The sequence below is a fragment of the Puma concolor genome, chromosome B4, assembly GCF_028749965.1.
Source record: "Puma concolor isolate L17-30 chromosome B4, mPumCon1.1.hap2, whole genome shotgun sequence".
Lineage (NCBI taxonomy): Eukaryota > Metazoa > Chordata > Mammalia > Carnivora > Felidae > Puma > Puma concolor.
Window position 1 is genome coordinate 117640700 of NC_141673.1, and position 18448 is coordinate 117659147.

The 18448-nt window shown below is 36.3% G+C and overlaps 1 protein-coding gene across 1 annotated transcript in view; it reads left to right on the forward strand.

The window, feature by feature from the left end:
• Positions 1 to 18448, forward strand: part of ODAD2 (outer dynein arm docking complex subunit 2) — a 180470-nt gene that overhangs the window by 86699 nt on the left and 75323 nt on the right. The window contains exon 17 of the mRNA XM_086715141.1: positions 10542 to 10656. Within this exon, the coding sequence (XP_086571267.1) occupies positions 10542 to 10656 (115 nt within the window). The remainder of the gene's footprint in view (positions 1 to 10541; positions 10657 to 18448) is intronic.

An 18448-nucleotide genomic window follows, 5' to 3' on the forward strand; every position in this document is an offset into this window, starting at 1 on the left:
TTGTGTCTCTGGCTGCAGAATTTTCTTTCTTCTGAACCCAATTATAAACATTTTTGAAAAGTACATAATCTTAGTCAAATTATATAAATGACCCTTAATTAGGAAATGACAAATTATTTTATGCAATTAAAGGATGTGCATTTGGTAGGTTATTGTTCAGTCACTAGCGCTCACACCCATACTATTAAAAACAAACAAGTAATTGTGCAGGTATGGAGAGATTAACGGAATACAATAGATACACTAAATATATATTTATATCTATATCACTATATAGCCATATAACTACATATCAAAATTTAAGGTATTATGACTGATATGAGGTGATGGATCATTGTGGTTTTGACTGGCATTTTCCCCTGATGATTAATGATGTTGAGTATCTTGTGTCTCTTGGCCATCTGAATGTCTTCTTTAGAAAAATGCCTATTCAGGTACTGTACCTATTTTTAATCAGATTATTTGTGGGGCTTTTTTGGGTATTGAGTTGTATTTCTTTGAATATTTTGGATATTAACCCTTTATCAGATGTACTTTCTCTCATTTAGTAGGTTGTCTTTTTGTGTTGTTGATGGTTTCCTTTGCTGTATGAAAGTTTTTTGGTTTAATGTAGTCCCAATAGTTCATTTTTGCTTTTGTTTCCCTTGCTTTGGAGACTGAACCACTATACTTAAAATCTTTCTAATTATTTTTCATTTTTAATTAATTTAGGTTATTATCATAGAGTGACCATAAAAAAAACACTGGATCCCTACTTCCTTCTTATAGAAAATTCAGATGATTAACAGATTTAAATATAAACAAAGTAAGTTATAAGAGAACAGAAGAAACATTCAGTTTTATTATCTTGTAGTGTGGATGGCTATTCTAAGCATAAGTTAAAGGTCAAAATCATAAAAGAAATATTTGATAGATTTAATTACATAGGATTTTAAATCCTGAGGAAGAGTGCAAAGAGAGAGAGAGAGAGAAGAAAAATCTCCTTTGCTTCCACTGGAAATTACCATTACAGTAACTCCTTATTCAACAAATTAGTAGTTAAAGGGAAAGGATTAAACATTTGTTCTGCCTTTCTATAGGGTAACTAAGTCCCCAGTTGATGAGAGGAAGCTCTTCTTTGTAAAAGAATGTCAGTTAATAAATAGAGTAGACAGAATTTTAAAAAAATCACTGTAACTCCCAATAAAATAATTCTTTTTGGCAAGGATAATTAATGGATGCTGAAACTTTAAGGTAGTGAAAATGTTCTTGGGACAGGACTTTCTCAGAGTGACAAAGTGTCACCACACAGATTGTTACTTAATGAAAATGGAAACATACGTCTTTATAATGAAGATATATGGTGGTTATAAGTGTAGTTAAACGACCAAACTTGGCATCACCAAGAGTGGAACACCTGGCATTGTGAGCCTCTCAGTGTGTTGTGCAGTGTGAGGTACATGGTATCACCCATGATGTATTCTGCCAAAAATATGTAATTTGAATCAAACTCAGATTTTAGTTCTAGTTTCCTGTTCGTAGAAAACACAGAGAAGAGAGGAGAAATTTAATGACACCTTGAGGAAGACAAACACATTGTGAGACTTGATCTCTTTAAAGAGTCAGTGCCATAAAGGTGTTCTAGAATAAAAGAGACTTTTAGACATATCAGAAATACAGTGCATGATCCTTGTTTGAAACTAGGTTTTGTTTATAGGGCTCTAAAGGAGGTTTTCAGAGCATTTAGAAATATTTGAATCTGAACTGGGTATTTGGTTATATTAGGGAGCTAATTTTAACTTTCTCAAATGCAACAGTGGTACAATGATAGTGTAAAAGATTGCACTTTGTTTTAAAAGATGAAAATTTGAAAATTTTAGTTGTGAGTCGATGTGATATCTCTTATTTGCAAATGGTTTATAAAAATGAACACACATTTATATTGATAGATGACACAAACATGTTAGGTTTTGAAAGTTGTGTTATTGGTATTTATTTTACCATTAAAACTCTAAGTATGTTTGATATTTTGCAGTTAATGGCAAAATCAAGATAGTAGCTAATGCTGGTGACTGGTATTCTTATGATCTGTAGATGTGGAATCAAATTGACATAACTTTTATGGAGAACAGTCTTTTATGTATTAAAAATTAAAATATATAGGGGCGCCTGGGTGGCTCAGTCAGTTGGGCGTCCGACTTCGGCTCAGGTCATGATCTTGCGGTCCGTGAGTTCGAGCCCCGCGTCGGGCTGTGTGCTGACAGCTCAGAGCCTGGAGCCTGTTTCCAATTCTGTGTCTCCCTCTCTCTCTCTGACCTTCCCCGATTCAAGCTGTGTCTCTCTCTCTGTCTCAAAAATGAATAAACGTTAAAAAAATTTTTAAAAAATTAAAATATATAGAATCTTTACTGAGCAGTTCCATTTCTCAGTATTTTTCTTCTTAGCTGATAAGCAGTGCATTGCAAAAGGATGCAGGGATGGCCTTTGCAATGTTACTTCTATTCCATTATTATGCAAAACCAGAAAGAACCTTACTTCAATTAGTAAAGGACAGTTAAATATATTACGGTGCATCAATACTATCTAGTCATTAAAAATGATTAATATAAATCCATATTCATTGACTTAGAGGTTCCATTACATATACTGAGTTTAAAAGGTGGATTATAAAACAGAAGGGGTAGTGAGGGGAATAGGTGTCTTGTCATTGTGGTGACCATAAATACTAACATTTGCGTTGGTCCATTTTGCTGTTTTGAGCAAACCATACCTCAGCTGTTTTTAAATTTTTTTTAACGTTTATTTATTTTTGAGACAGAGAGAGACAGAACATGAACGGGGGAGGGTCAGAGAGAGGGAGACACAGAATCCGAAACAGGCTCCAGGCTCTGAGCAGTCAGCACAGAGCCCGACGCAGGGCTCGAACTCACAGACCATGAGATCATGACCTGAGCCGAAGTCGGACGCTTAACCTACTGAGCCACCCCGGCGCCCCTCCTCAGCTGTTTTTAATGAAGTCATCTAGATCATGTGCATTTTTTTACAGAGAAGAAAGAAAAGATAAATTATGTCTTATTTGTTTATACAACCAACATTTACTGAGTTGGTTAGGCACTCTACTTCTGTTTTTTCATTGTGTAGTACAAGTGTTGAAGTAGATGTTCTCTAGGATCCAACACTAATATCTGATTAATGTAATGATGACTGAGTAACATTCATTTAATGTTTACTGAAAATGACTAGTTCTCCAAGCCAGGGACTGCACCAGGTACCAGAATACCCTTCCCATAGCCCCATCCCAGCTTCCCTCACCACCGCAGGGTTGCTGCCACATGTCCCTATCACATGGACACTCTCCTTGCACCCTCCACTTCCATCCCACCACACCTGTCTGTTTCATTTTTCTCCAGTCACTTTTCAACATTTCACACAATATGCAGATTATTTCTTTTCTATTGTATGTGTTTTCCCAAAAGAATATTAGCTCCATAGAGCAGGGATTTGTTGGCTTTCAAGGTGGAAAATTCCCCCATGCCTCAAAAATTGCCAGGCACCTGCAGGCACTCTCTTGATATTTACTGTAAGAATTATTTTTTTTTCTAAGAAGATGTTTCTAAAACTTTTCTGATCATATTGTTTACACAACTATAAAAGGGTAGACTATCATCCTGTATTACCAGGGCCAAGAAATTCTGGGACATACCCTTTCCTGGGGCTGTCACATTCACTACTTTTCTTCAAATTTGATCTCACATAGAATTTTTCAAATAATAGAGATATAAAAACGCTGAGAATCTGTAGAGAAGAGTACAGTTCTTTTCTAATTACAGCTTTTCACAGGGTTATTTAATTCTGTCATCCTTTTCATGTTTCCATTTTTATTATTGCCAAGTTGGTTTCAAAACCTATGGATTTCAGTTGCATCCTGTCATGTGGTATAAGAATATCGTGTTCTCCTTAGGCTAACCACATTTAGCAGAAGTCGTTGTCATGTATTAGTATTTATCAGTGTAATTTTCAGTGAAAATTGTGAAATTTTTAGAAATCATGAAAAATTATGGTTTCAAACTAGTTTCATTGGCATTGTCAGAAAGAAACTCTACAACCTTGGCATTGCCTACCATGTGGGCACAGACTCTTCACTTTTGTTCATATATGTGTCCTCAATGGGCGGGCAAGCCAGCCAGACTTCTTAACAGTCTTAGCAAATGTTATGATAACAACAACAACAACAGCAAAATTAAGAAACGTAACAAGCAGCTACATCATTTTTGGCTTGTTTGGATTTAATAGCCAGAATATGAATATGTATTCATCTTTCATCTTTCTAGAACTGTTTTTCTGCCAGCCACACAGTTTGACTTCTATGATGAAGTTGAAGATTTTGGTCTTTTTTTTAAATCATTTTTTTTTTTTTTACAGATAGTTATTTATTTACTTAAGTGAGCTCTATACCCAACATGAGGCTTGAACTCAAGACCCTGAGATCAAGAGCTGGGTGCTCTCCCAACTGAGCCAGCCAGGCACCCCGTGAAGTTGAAGATTTTGAAAACACAAGTCAGTTTTGTGTTTATAATGTCAAAGAATTAATGTAAAATTCAATTGGTAACAAAAATGGGAAGAGTTTACATACTACTAGAAATGAATCAGAGCAAGATGCTAATGAGATTTAAAAACTATACAAAAGGATATAGACCCATCGCAATGGACAGTGGTGTAAATTAATGCTACCTATAAGACCACCATTGTATATGCAAAAAAACAATAAAGTTATAAAGAAATTCTATGAAAATGTACTTTCAACTGAAGTCAATTTCAAATGAAAACTTACTCTGGAGGTTAGATTTAGAACTTGGACAGGTACTTTGCAAGAATGAGGTTAAAAATGAATGTATTTGTGTTGGGAGAGATTTTTGATTCGTTGCACATAGACTGTCTTGTTTCAGGTCCATTTGACCAATATTTCACTGGCTGTGGTAAGTATGCCTGAAGCATAGTGCATGATTCCTGCTGTCAAGGAAATTACACAATAATTATAATAATGGGGAGGGAAGTATAGACACATCACTACAAGACAAAGCACTGTGTCATGAATACCAGAAAGGGGGAGAGCAAAACTCAAAAGAGGCTTAAGGAGGGAGAAGCCAGAGCATTTGTGGGAGAGGTTTTGTTATAGACCTTAGAAGATGGGTTATTACAGCAAAAGATGGGGATGGCAAAGGGAAAGGCTTATAGCTGAGAACATTTCTGTAGCCTGTGAGTAAACTATTGTCTCCCCTTTGTGTTCATATGGAACCCCATGCACACATGTATTGTAGCATTTATTATAATTGATTATAATGGTTTCTTTATCTCTCTCATTAGACCGTACTTTCCTGAAGGACAGTTACAATCCTCAAAATTTGCAGATGCTGTATTTGTGAGTTCATATCCCTGCTGAAATTTATTTGTAACGCCCAAAGCAATACTTAACAGCCCTTTCGCATGTGCAGAGCAGGGAAAAATCTGAGTCACCTCATGCAGCTGTCCAGCTGATGCTGAACAAAGCCAGGCTCTGCCTTCTTGTTTCAGCTTTCATACTATAAACAAGTGTCCTTTTTTACAGCCTGTATAGTGCCACATTTTCACACTTCTGTGTTTTGAGTCAGTTATTTTGCTGTTTCAAATGGCCCCTAAGCAGAGTGCTGAAGAGCTATCCAGTCTGATGTTCCCAAGTGCAAGAAGGTTGTGATGTGCCTTACAGACAAAATATGTGTTAGGTAGGAATTGCTCAGGATGAACTGCAGTGCTGCTGGCCATAGGTGGGTCCAGTGTTAATGAATCAACAGTATATATTAAATAAGGTGCTTTACATAGACACACACATAAAACATGGTTATAGATTGATCTGTTGATAAATATGTTCTGACCAAACGCTGTCAGGAAGAAAATTTTGTATTTCCCCCAAGACCAGTGGTTCAGTATTTACTAATCTCCCATTTTTAGTGACTTTATAGAACATAAATACCCCATGTAATGAGAATTAACTGTATCTGTTATTTCTGTATGCTGAGCACTTAATGTTTAGTAGATGGCCCAAGAGTTTATGAGCAAATGCCTGAATATAGGGAATTGGGAGGAATAAATCAGCTCATTGGAAATGTTAAAGACTGAGTTCAGGAGTCAGGCGTTTTTTTAATTTAAATTTTATTTAGTTAACATACAGTGCAATACTGGTTTCAGGTATAGAATTCAGTGATTCATTACTTATATAAACACTCAGTGCTCATCACAACAAGTGCCCTCCTTAGTACCCACCTCCCCTCACCAACCCTGTTTTTTCTCTATCATTAAGAGTTTCTTGTGGTTTGTTTCCCTCTCTCCTCTCCCCTTCCCCCCCATGTTCATCTGTTTTATTTCTTAAATTCCAAATATTAGTGAGATCATAGGGTATTTGTCTTTCTCTGATTTACTTACTTCGCTTAGCATAATACATTTTAGCTCCATCCACGTCATTACAAATAGTAAGATATTCTTTTTGATGGCTGAATAATATTCCAGTGTGTGTGGGGGGGTACATCTTCTTTATCCTTTCATCAGTTGATGAACATTTGGGCTCTCTACATAGTTTGGCTATTGTAGATAATGCTGCTATAAACATTGGGGTGCATGTACCCCTTCAAATCTATATTTCTGTATTCTTTGGTTAAATACCTAGTAGTGCAATTTCTGGATCATAGGGCAGTTCTATTTTTAGTTTCTTGAGGAACCTCCATACTCTTCTCCAGAGTGGCTGTACCAGTTTGCATTCCCACCAGCAGTGCAAGAGGATTCCCCTCTCTCCACATCCTTGCCAAGAAATGTTGTTTCTTGTGTTGTTAATTTTAGCCATCCTAACAGGTGGTATCCCATCATGGTTTTGATTTGGTTTTTTTCCTGATAATGAGTGATGTTGAGCATCTTTTCATGTGTCTTTTGGCCATCTGGATATCTTATCTGCAAAAGTGTCTGTTCATGTCTTCAGCCTATTTCTTAACTGGGCTATTTGCTTTTTGGGTGTTGAGTTTGATCAGTTCTTTAGAGAGTTTGGATACCAACCCTTCATCACATATGTCACCTTGCAAATATATTTTCCCTTGGTAGGCTATCTTTTACTTTTGTTGATTGTTTACTTTGCTGTGCAGAAGCTTTTTATCTTGAGGTCCCAATAGTTCATGTTTGCTTTTGTTTCCCTTGCCTTTGGTCACATGTCTAGTAAGAATTACTGTGGCCAAGGTCAGAGATGTTGCTGCCTGCAGTCTCCTCTAGGATTTTGATGGTTTCCTGTATCACATTTAGGTCTTTCATCCATTTTGAATTTTTTTTGTATATGATATAAGAGTGGTCCAGTTTCAGTCTTTTGCATGTCTCCATCTAGTTTTCCTAGCACCATTTGTTGAAGAGACTGTCTTTTTTGCATTGGATATTCTTTCCTGCTTTGTCAAGATTAGTTGACCACAGGGGCGCCTGGGTGGCTCAGTCGGTTAAACGTCCGACTTCAGCTCAGGTCATGATCTCGTGGTCCGTGGGTTTGAGCCCCGTGTCGGGCTCTGTGCTGACCGCTCAGAGCCTGGAGCCTGTTTCAGATTCTGTGTCTCCCTCTTTCTCTGACCCTCCCCCATTCATGCTCTGTCTCTCTCTGTCTCAAAAATAAATAAACGTTAAAAAAAAATTAAAAAAAAAAAAGATTAGTTGACCACATAGTTGTGGGTCCATTTCTGGGTTCTCTATTCTGTTCTATTGATCTATGTGTCTGTTTTTGTTCCAGTACCATACTGTCTGATGAGTATAGCTTTGTAATATAGCTTGAAGTCTGGAATCCTGATGCCTCCAGTTTTGTTTTTCTTTTTCAGGGCTGCTTTGGCAATTCAGGGTCTTTTGTGGTTCTATACAAATTTTAGGATTGTTTGTTCTAGCTCTGTGAAAGATGCTGGTGGTATTTTGATAGGGATTGCATTAAATGTGTAGATTGCTTTGGGTAGTATGCACATTTTGACTATGTTCTTCCAGTCCATGAACATGGAATGCTTGTTCATTTTTTTGTGTCCTCTTCAGTTTCTTTCATAAGTGTTCTATAGTTTTCAGAGTATAGGCCTTTCACCTCTTTAGTTAGGTTTATTCCTAGGTATCTTATTGGTTTTGGTGAGGAATCAAGATTTTACTACCATATGGGCAATAGGAAACCATTGCAAAGTTTCTCCTGGGAGTACACACATTTATTGAATATGCTAGGTGGTGTGATGGACAGAATGAGTATCCCTGGGGCCCTGCTCTCCAGGAGCTATTACAGAAGCTCCAGAAGCTCCCTTAGGAAGATTAATGTCAGAGGAATTTATAGGCTGGATGGACCTGAGAGAAATTGAAGCCCCCAAATCAAGGGTGCAACTACAATAGCCATCCTGATGTGAGGTGGTAAAGACCAGAATTAGGGTGTTGGCAGGAGGAGCAGGGACGTAAGGGGCAGATACTTGGGTTATCCTGAAGTAAAAGTCATCAGTAAATAACTTGAAACAGAGAATAAGGAAAATGGAAAGGACAAAGTTAAACCCTGAAGTTTGCTACCCCCTGACTTTGTTAGCTCCTATATTTACAAATGTGATTCAATCATGTTTTCCTCATCTAAGGTTATTATTCTGTGCTGTGCTGAGTCTTTTAAGGCATCAGTTAATGGGGTCACAATCCTCAGCCCTTACAACTACGCAGCCACTGAGTTGCCTAAGGCTTCAGGTAATGGTTGGGGACAATAGATCTAGCTTTACAATTAATAGTGAATTTTAATAGTTAATTGTGAAATTTTGCCTGGGGGGCCCACACTGAATCCCTCCTTTAAGAAAACCTGGGGATGCATGGGGTGCTCAGTCAGTTGGGCATCCGACTTTGACTCAGGTCATGATCTCGCAGTGAGTTCAAGCCGCACATCAGGCTCTCTGCTGTCACTGTCAGTACAGAGCCTGCTTCGGACCCTCTGTCTCCCTCCATCTCTGCCCGTCCCCTGCTCCATGAGCTCTCTCTCAAAAATAAATAAACATTAAAAAAAAACCTGGAAAGGTGTGTCATGCAAATGACTTGTGCTGTATGTCAAGTTATGTCCAGCACTGTACAGTTAAATATTACTAATGCAAGTTTTACTGCTACATTTACAAGAGGGCAGGACAGACCTATCGTTCATTGAGAAATTGCATGTGAATAAATACAGAGACCCAAGGATCAGCAACAATTATGCTTTCAGTGGTATATGTAAAGCAGTAAGATTGTTTAACTTTGTAAAGTAAATCTTTCACTGTGAAGTGCTCAGTCTCTTTACATTTTCCATCAGTTGAGAAATCAAACTTTTTCCGTCAGCAGAAAACTGACAGCTATTGACAGAAAGCTTTAGGTTTAGAAAGCTGAAGTTAAACTTTGTGTTAAAATACTTTCTCAATGTGCATTTTTCTTACTACAAGTCATTCTCTAAGGAGACAATTTATGTCTTACTATAAGCTACTTGCATTAACAATTATTTTATAAGGTTATGCAAAACTGATCTCATACTTGGACCCTTTGGAGTGATACATTTTTCCCCCTGGCAAACTCATCTCAGATAATCAAGAAATGTAGTCGTCTTTATGTCAACTTTCAAAAAAGAATTTGAATGGCATTCTAAGCTGGTAGTATTTATTCTGTCTGGGGCTAAATACTACATGTGTTTAACTCAACTTGAGATTAAAAATCAAAGGAGTTTTGATGTTTTTTTATCTTTTTTCATCTGCGTTGAGTTTAACGTATCTTTCCGAACAAAGCCATGTTTGTCGAGGATATTAAGTTTTGTTTGGCCACCTTCTCAACTGCAAGTACTCAATGGACCTTAATGCAAGGTTATGCTCCCTGGACTGATTGATATATAAACAGAAGACAGATGGTGTAGAGATGACTCTGATGATAATTCATTTTTCAGCTAGTCATGAAGATATTTTGATTACAGTGTGTTTAAGTAATTATAACACAGTCTGCAATGTTAGTCTTGCTGGGAAGGAACCACATGGAAAACAAGTTACGTGTTATCCGTGCCTAACAAAGGGTGCACTGTGGTGTAATGATTTTAATTCCTAATGCTAGATTAGGACTGGAGGAGTTTAAAATATGTCATATGGTAAGGTAAGTCAATTAAACATAGACCAAATAAAAAAGGTAACTTCACAGTTTTGAGGCATAAATATTTGTTTTGGAAAGTATATAGATGTTACTATATGAAAGAAACCAGTATTTTGACATTTAGGTAACAGTCTGTGTACTGCTAATTAAAAAATTACATGGCTTGATTTTGAGTTTATGTGAATCATAATTATCACAGAGCTTGCTTTCTGTGTCATGAATTTAAAACCGAAATCCACACTGACAGTTCAGCAGCATGTTATATTCCTGCTATTGTTAAACTTTTGGGGAAAAAAATCTAAGCAAAATGTTAAAAGGAGAAAAGTAGAGTTGTGTGGATAGAAAGGCCATTTAAGTTTTCATTTTCAGATATTAATTAAAATTTATGCTTCTGTTTTTGGCTTCACAAATAGGATAATTGATCGCTTAGATGGAGTTCGTTTGTTGTGGTCCCTCCTGAAGAATCCTCACCCAGAAGTGAAGGCCAGTGCAGCATGGGCCCTCTGTCCCTGCATCCAAAACACTAAGGTAAGAACAGACTGCAAATCAGCCCATTCTAAAATATCTAATACTGTATTGAATAATGTCATCACAGGTCACTAGTTACTTTCAACTTAATTTTGGTCCAACTCATCTGGTAGAAAAGTGCTGAATGTTTGTGGCATATGAGCAATGCCTTTTCCTGGTTAGTTTTTAAATGCCAAATCAAACTAGGCTTAGGTGGCAGTGCTTACCAACTTCTGCCTGGCTGGTGCAATTGAAACAGGTACCCCAGGGGCACTGGGTGGCTCAGGTAAGTGTCCGACTTCAGCTCAGGTCATGATCTCACAGCTTGTGGGTTCGAGCCCCGCATCGGGCACTGTGCTGACCACTCAGAGCTTGGAGCTGCTTCAAATTCTGTGTCTCCCTCTCTCTCTGCTCCTCCCCCACTCTGTCTCTCTCTCAAAAATAAATAAACGTTAACAAAGAAAAAGAAAAAGGTACCCCAGGTAAAATCAAGGGGAAGAAAAGTTGACTGTTCTTATCTCTTGGGTGATAAGAAAATTGCCTGTGTTTACCTGCTACTTTAAGAAGCATAAAATTGCTTCTATCTTATTTATATAGCCTGAAATATGACAGTGAAAGATCACTAAGTTCTTTGTTACCTTGAAAAAGTCAAATAATTTCATGAATTCCACTTTTCTTAGCTGTCAGTAAATACTGGATATAAAGCCCAAAAATAAAATTTTTACAAGACAAAAAAAAAAAAAAAAGACTGAAAGTTTCTGAAGTCTTTTAGCTCTTCATTTGTAAATTTTATTATTTTCTTTAAAGATCCCTTTTCAGCCTATTTCTATTATCTTAAATTTTTTTCTATAGATTTGGAGATTGCCTTTTCAGTTCCTGGTTGCTAGAGATATTTTTCTCTGTTGAACATTTTTATCTAAAGGATTTTATTCCTGTAGTAAATCTAACGTGACTCTGAATATCATCCTAAATATTTGTGACTAGCAATAATCTTTTGTAAAAAGTGAATTGTGGTGTGTACTAATAATAGAAGGAGACCTGTTACAAACTGGTGAATAGAACTATTTTTTTTATAGCAAGGACATAAAAATAAGAACACCTCAAGTGTCAACCTACAGGAAAATGGACAACAGGATGATACTATGGTCATACTGTATCATACAGAGCAGCAGTAGAAAAGGAATGTATTTCAGTAATGGATTCATCAATATCAGCACACCTCATAAACATATTGCACAAAAAAACCCCAACTTTCAGAAGTAGATACACAATGTAATTCCTATTCTGTAAGGTCCAAAGAAAAATTTTAAATGCAGAATTTAAATACTGTTTAAGGAGCAAGGAAGAACCTACTGAGGAAATACCACTACCTATCTTTGAAGGATATCCTTATCAGTTACCTGAGCTAATCAGCCCAGTCCTTCACTTATAAATATGAACAACTAAGGATCACCAAATATTTAAGGAAGACTAATGGTACTTAAGACAAGCCAGTACTAAAAAGCAGAGTTAACTTCAGAGGAAACAGAGATAATGTAAGGAACAGACTATAACATGAAATTTTAAAAATTTATATCCTCAGAATGAGCAAAAAATTTAGATCCTCAGAATGACCCAAGGGGAATAAATACTATACCTAAAATGGCTGTTATTAAAAAAAAAAAAGATACATTTATAGATTAACAAAGGCTTTTGGAAATTAAAAACATTTGAGAAAACAATAAATTTAATAGAAGAGACAAATATTAGGTATGACTGAGTAGTTATCTGCAAGTTTAAGTCTACTAAATAATAATGTAAAGTAAAAGTCAGAAGAAAACAGCACAAGAAAATACATGAAAGGAAAGAGAGCAGTGGAAGGCTAGAAAAAATCATCATAAAAAAAAGGGAAGCATCTGTAAATCGAGGAGTCGAAGAAAGAGTCTAGTCTTCAGTTTGAGAAGATGCACTTAGTGCCAAGCAGAAAATACAAAGAGAACTATCTATACCTAGACACAAATTCAAATACGGTGTTTCCAGAAATTAGAGGAAAGGAAAAAATTATATAAGAATAAGGATCACACCAGTATTAGACTCAAAATTGTTCACAATAAATTGTAAAAGAAAATGGAACAAATCCTCTACTGTCTTTAGAGGAAGGTATTTTTATCCTGGAATTCTATATCCTATAAAAACTAGCATTCAGGTGAGTATGGAGTAAGAACAGAATAAAGACCTTTTTCTTTTAGAAATGTCAAGACTCAGGAAGCTTATTCTCCATAAACCTTCTGTGAAAAAATAAAAATAAAAAACTGTAGACTATCTTCCAGCAAAACAAAAGACTCTAAGAAGGAGAATAACATTAGTTATAGAAACAATAATAAGCAAATAACTCACTGGAATTGAGTTAAATATAAATTTGTGTTGATAATATGGCTTTCAAATTTTATAAAGTTTTTAAAAAAGAATTTCTTTAAAATAAAGAAATGACATAAAGTAAAATAAAAGCAGACAGTATAATCACAGTAACAATCTGAATTTAAACTACCAGATGATTCCAAAAACATGTTACATAGTGTAAAGTAATAGGTAAACACATAATAAAGGTCTTTACTTTTCCTGGAGAAGGATGTTATAGATACTGGTTCATTCTCAATCATCATCAAAAATAAAATCTTATTTAAATATACAGTTTAATTTTGTTTCATCGATGAGATGCCATTGTGTCTATATAGATACAAAATGAACATAGTGCTATTATTATGTGTAAATTGTGTCCTTTATTCTTGTGGATTTTTAACTCCAAATCTGCCTATTTATCTATTGCTAGCTGTAAAAAGACAAAGACATTGTGTAAGAGACATTTTAATATTTTAATTTTTATTATTCCTGCCTAGGATTTTTTTTTTTAAGAAAAAGTGAGAGCAGGGGAGAGGCAGTGAGAAAGGGAGAGTATCCCAAACCGGCTCTGCACTGTCAGTGTGGAGCCCAATGCAAGGCTTGAAGCCAAGAGTTAGATGCTCAACCAACTGAGCCACCCAGGCACCCCCTGTCCAGGATATCTGTCCTGAATATCTGACTGGTCTCCTGTGCTAGCAACCTAAACTGAACCATAGTCAGACACAACCCAACATGTTTGTCTTTCAGCCCTTGGCCCCAGGGCCTAGACTGGATCCAAGCCTCCGTAAAGAGTTCCTACTTGTTCACCTCTGTTGAATCTTACCTGCCCTCTGCACATTCTCTACTGCTACTACCTTAGTGTCTTTGAATTTTTCTTAAGAAGAGGACACCTTGGCCCCCATCTTATCACTCCTGATAGAAAACAGACTCACGATCTCTGCTTGTTCACTACTCTTTTTTTTTTTTAATGTTTATTTTTGAGAGAGAAAGACAGACAGAGTACAAGTGGGGGAGAGGCAGAGAGAGAGAGGGAGACACAGAATCCAAAGCAGGCTCCAGGCTCTGAGCCTTCAGCACAGAGCCCGACGTGGAGCTCAAATTCACAACCTGTGAGATCATGACCTGAGCCAAAGTCAGACACTTAACCAACTGAGCCACCCAGGCGCCCCGATTGGTTCACTACTCTTACCAATAACTACACTCTTCTGTACGCATTATCATTTAGGTAACATGAACATTTGAAGAATTTTAAACAAGGAAGTGATGTGAGCATATTGGTTAATTAGAAAATATGAGTGGGTGACTAATTAGGCTATTGCAGTGGTTCAGGTGAAAGCAGTTAGAATCTGACCTAACACAGTGCCAATGTGGGCAAACAGGAAGAGTCAATATAAGAAATAATTGTGAAGTAGAAATCAGAAATTGGTGTATGATTGGATGTTGGCTGGGAGAAGGAGATCAAGAGAGAGTTTGAGGGGTTTTTTGTTTGTTTTTATATTTTAACTTTGTCAACTAAGAACTAGTAACTTTAAAAACATGAGAACATGATTTGAGGAAAAGATGGCAGATTTGTTTTCATCTAGATAGACATAGCCAGTCACTTGAGTATATGAATCTGGGTGTCTGGAGAAAACTCAGGACCAGAGATGGATGGATATGTGAGAATCATCAACATACCAGAGGTAGCTGAAGTCTGAAGGGTAGAGGACAGGCAGAGGGTGTGGAATAAGGGAAGAAGGGTAATGATGAAGAGGAGTCATAGAAGAAGACTAAGGAGTGATAGGTAATAATCAAGAGAGGGTTGGGGCGCCTGGGTGGCTCAGTCGGTTGAGTGTCCGACTTTGGCTCAGGTCATGATCTCGCGGTTCGTGAGTTCGAGCCCCTCGTCGGGCTCTGTGCTGACAGCTCAGAGCCTGGAGCCTGCTTCCGATTCTGTGTCCCCCTTTCTCTCCGCCCTACCCCTGCTTGTGCTCTGTCCCTGTCTTTCAAAAATGAATAAACATTAAAAAAAAAAAAGAGAGAGGGTGACAAGAAAGCCAAAAAAGGAAACAAATTCAAGAAAGGGGGGAGCATGTTCAATAATATCATTTGCCCCTAGGAGGTTATTTACCTTTGAAAACCAAAACAAGTATGAAAAAATATGAAAAAATAAGTGATCATTGTTCATAGACATTTTAATTGAGAACAGAGAATTTAAGTCAAATGGCAGTGAGGTAAGAAATAAGGGGAGAAGTAGATGTAAAGATAATTAATAGTTCTTTCTAGAAGTTTAGCTGTTAAGAGGAGACAGTATGAAGTTTAGAAGACACCTAAAGGAATGATTAGTATAGGAAAGGTATGAGAGGGAGGGAGAGGGTGTGTGTGTAGCAGATATGGAAGGGAAGAAGGAGAGGGAAGGGAAGGAGAAGGGAAGGGAAGGAGAAGGGAAGGGAAGGAAGAGGGAAGTGAAGGAAAGAAAGGGAAGGGAAGGGAGGGAGGCATGAAGCAAGGAAGGAAGGAAAGCTGTCACTATTCCTTAATCTTATAAAGCATCATCACTGAATTCAGAAGTGAGAAAAATATCAAAAGAATCTGAATTAATACCCTTATGTGAATTTTAAAAAAATGAAGTCAGACTTTTCCTAATTGACAATAAGTAAAATTTGGCTGATTATTTCAACAATGAAGACTGGTTTTCTGATTAGGTAATACAGAAGATATATCCATAAAGTAAATTAACTAAATATTCAGAGTCAAAATTTTGATGGCATATATGTAAAACAACATATCTTCTATGATTAAATTTATGATGAACATTTTTAGATATCAATTTGAAATAGATGAGGAGGATACATATGTTTTCAAAAATGTATTTGGATTTGTGAGCAAAAATTTTGAAGACTGTTGGTGTAATATACTGGTTTTGGCCCTTGAAATGAGAAAGAAGGAAATTTAGAACATCTTTCCTCAAGAAAATAGCCTGATTTGCAAGCCTTTTTTCTTTTTGAAAAATCCTATTTTCTAGGATCAGAAAGTGAATGAATATTACATGGGTCTCTTTCCTTGCATCTTTACAAAACAAAATTCATCTTCCCAAGGTAGAAGGATACCTCAGGGGTAGAGTATGAAAGAGGCCATGTGCTCAGAAAGGCAAAAGGAAGAAAGCACATTTATAATACTGAAAAAAATAGCATCTCATAATTTATACATATACCAATCAAACCATGGTTTAAGACCACTCTGTCTAATAGAACTTTCTATGATGATCAAAATGTACTCTTCAAATATGGTAAGCATTAGCCGCCTGTAGTAATTGAGCACTTGAAATGTGACTAGTATGACTGAGAAACTGAGTTTTTAATTATATTAAGATTTAACTTTGCTAAATCATTTAAATTAACCTTAATGAACTTAAATTGAAATAGCCACATGTAGCTAGTGGCTGTTGTTTTGGATAGCCCAAGTCTGAGATCTGCAAATAATGGAGGGTTGTTTTTTTAAGGCAACCCCTGCAAAGAGCTATAAACCTCAAGATTTACATGATTACCTATGGTTACATGCTTACTATGTAAAATATAGAAAGTAAATAAAAACAAGGAGCTTTATGAGTTTTTTCCCACAATTTAAAAAAAATGTTTTTTTCATTAAAAACAAAAGCAAAGGAAAAATACTACCTGTAATTTCAGTACTCAGGGATAACCATCACTTAGTGTTAGGTTGGGTTTTTTCCTTAAGAATGGATTGCAAATATCTCTCTTGTTCTCTATATATGTCTTTTCATACCCCTGTCTAATTCTTGGCTGTGTAGTATTTTGTTGTATGGCCATATCAAAATTTATTTATGCAATTAAATTTCCAATATTAAAGGAGAATGAGGTTAGTGAACAAAAAAAATGTTAGAGCTTTTCTAAAATGGTCTTTTCACATAGAGAGAGAAAATAAAGTTACCTCTGATCCACTGGTAGAAACCTGAGCATAGTTTCCCAGGGCTTAATCCATAGTTTCCATTAAATAGTTAAAAAGTATAGCCCCACAAAAAAAGACACCACAAAAAAAGAGAACAACAGGCCAATATCTCTTATGAATATAGATGTCAAAATCCACAATAAAATATTAGCAAACTGAATCCAACAATGAATTTTTAAAAACCATTCACCACAATCAAGTAGGATTTTTTTCTTGAGATGCAAGCATGGTTTAATATTTGCAAAACGATCCATGATATGTCACATGAATAAGAGAAAAGAAAAAACCATATTATCATTTCAATAGATGCTTTTTTTGCATTCAACAAAGTACAATATCCATTCATGATACAAACCCTCTGCAAAGTAGGTCTAAAGGGAACAGGTCTCAACATTATAAAGGCCTTATATGAAAAACCCACAGCCAACATCATACTCAAAGGTGAAACACTGAGCACTTTTCCACTAAGGTCCAGAACAAGACAAGGATGTGCACTCTCACCACTTTTATTCAACATAGTACTGGAAGTCCTAGCCACGGCAAGTAGACAACATAAAGGAATAAAAGGCATCCAAGTATGTAAGGGAGAAGTAAAACCCTCACTACTTGCAGATGACATGTTACTGTATAGAAAACTCTAAAGACTCCACCAAAAAATTACTGTAACCGATAAATGAATTCAGTAAGGTCGCAGAATACAAAATCTGTGTACAGAAATCTGTTGCATTCCTATGCACTAATGATGAAGCAGCAGAAAGTGAAATGAAGAAAACAATCCCATTTACAACATAATAAAATATTTAGGAATAAACTTAACCAAAGAGGTGAAAGACCTGTACTCTGAAAACTATAATACGCTAATGAAAGAAATTCAAGATGATGCAAAGAAATGGAAAGACAATCCTATGCTTATGGGTTGGAAGAACAAATATTGTTAAAATGTCTATAGTATCCAAAGCAGTCTACACATTTAATGCAATCCCTATCAAAATACCAACCACATTTTTCACAGAGCTAGAACAAACAATCCTAAAATTTGTATGGAACCACAAAAGACCTTGAACAGCCAAAGCAATCTTGAAAAAGAAAATAAAACTAGAGGTATCACAATTCCAGATTTCAAGCTATATTACAAAGTGGTAGTAATTAAAACACTATGGTACTGGCACTAAAATAGACACATAGATCAATGGAATAGAACAGAAAACCCAAAAATAAACCCATGGACACAAGGTCAATTAATCTTTGATAAGGGAGGAATGAATATCCAATGGGAAAAAGACAGTCTCTTCAATGAATCGCATTGGGAAAACTGGACAGCCACAAGCAAAAGAATGAAAACTGGACCACTTACTTTCACTGTACACAAATATAAATTCAAAATGGATTAAAGAACCAAATGTGAGACAGGAAATCATAAAAATTCTTGAAGAGAGCACAGGCAGTAATCTCTCTGACATTGGCTGTAGCAACATTTTTCTAGATATAT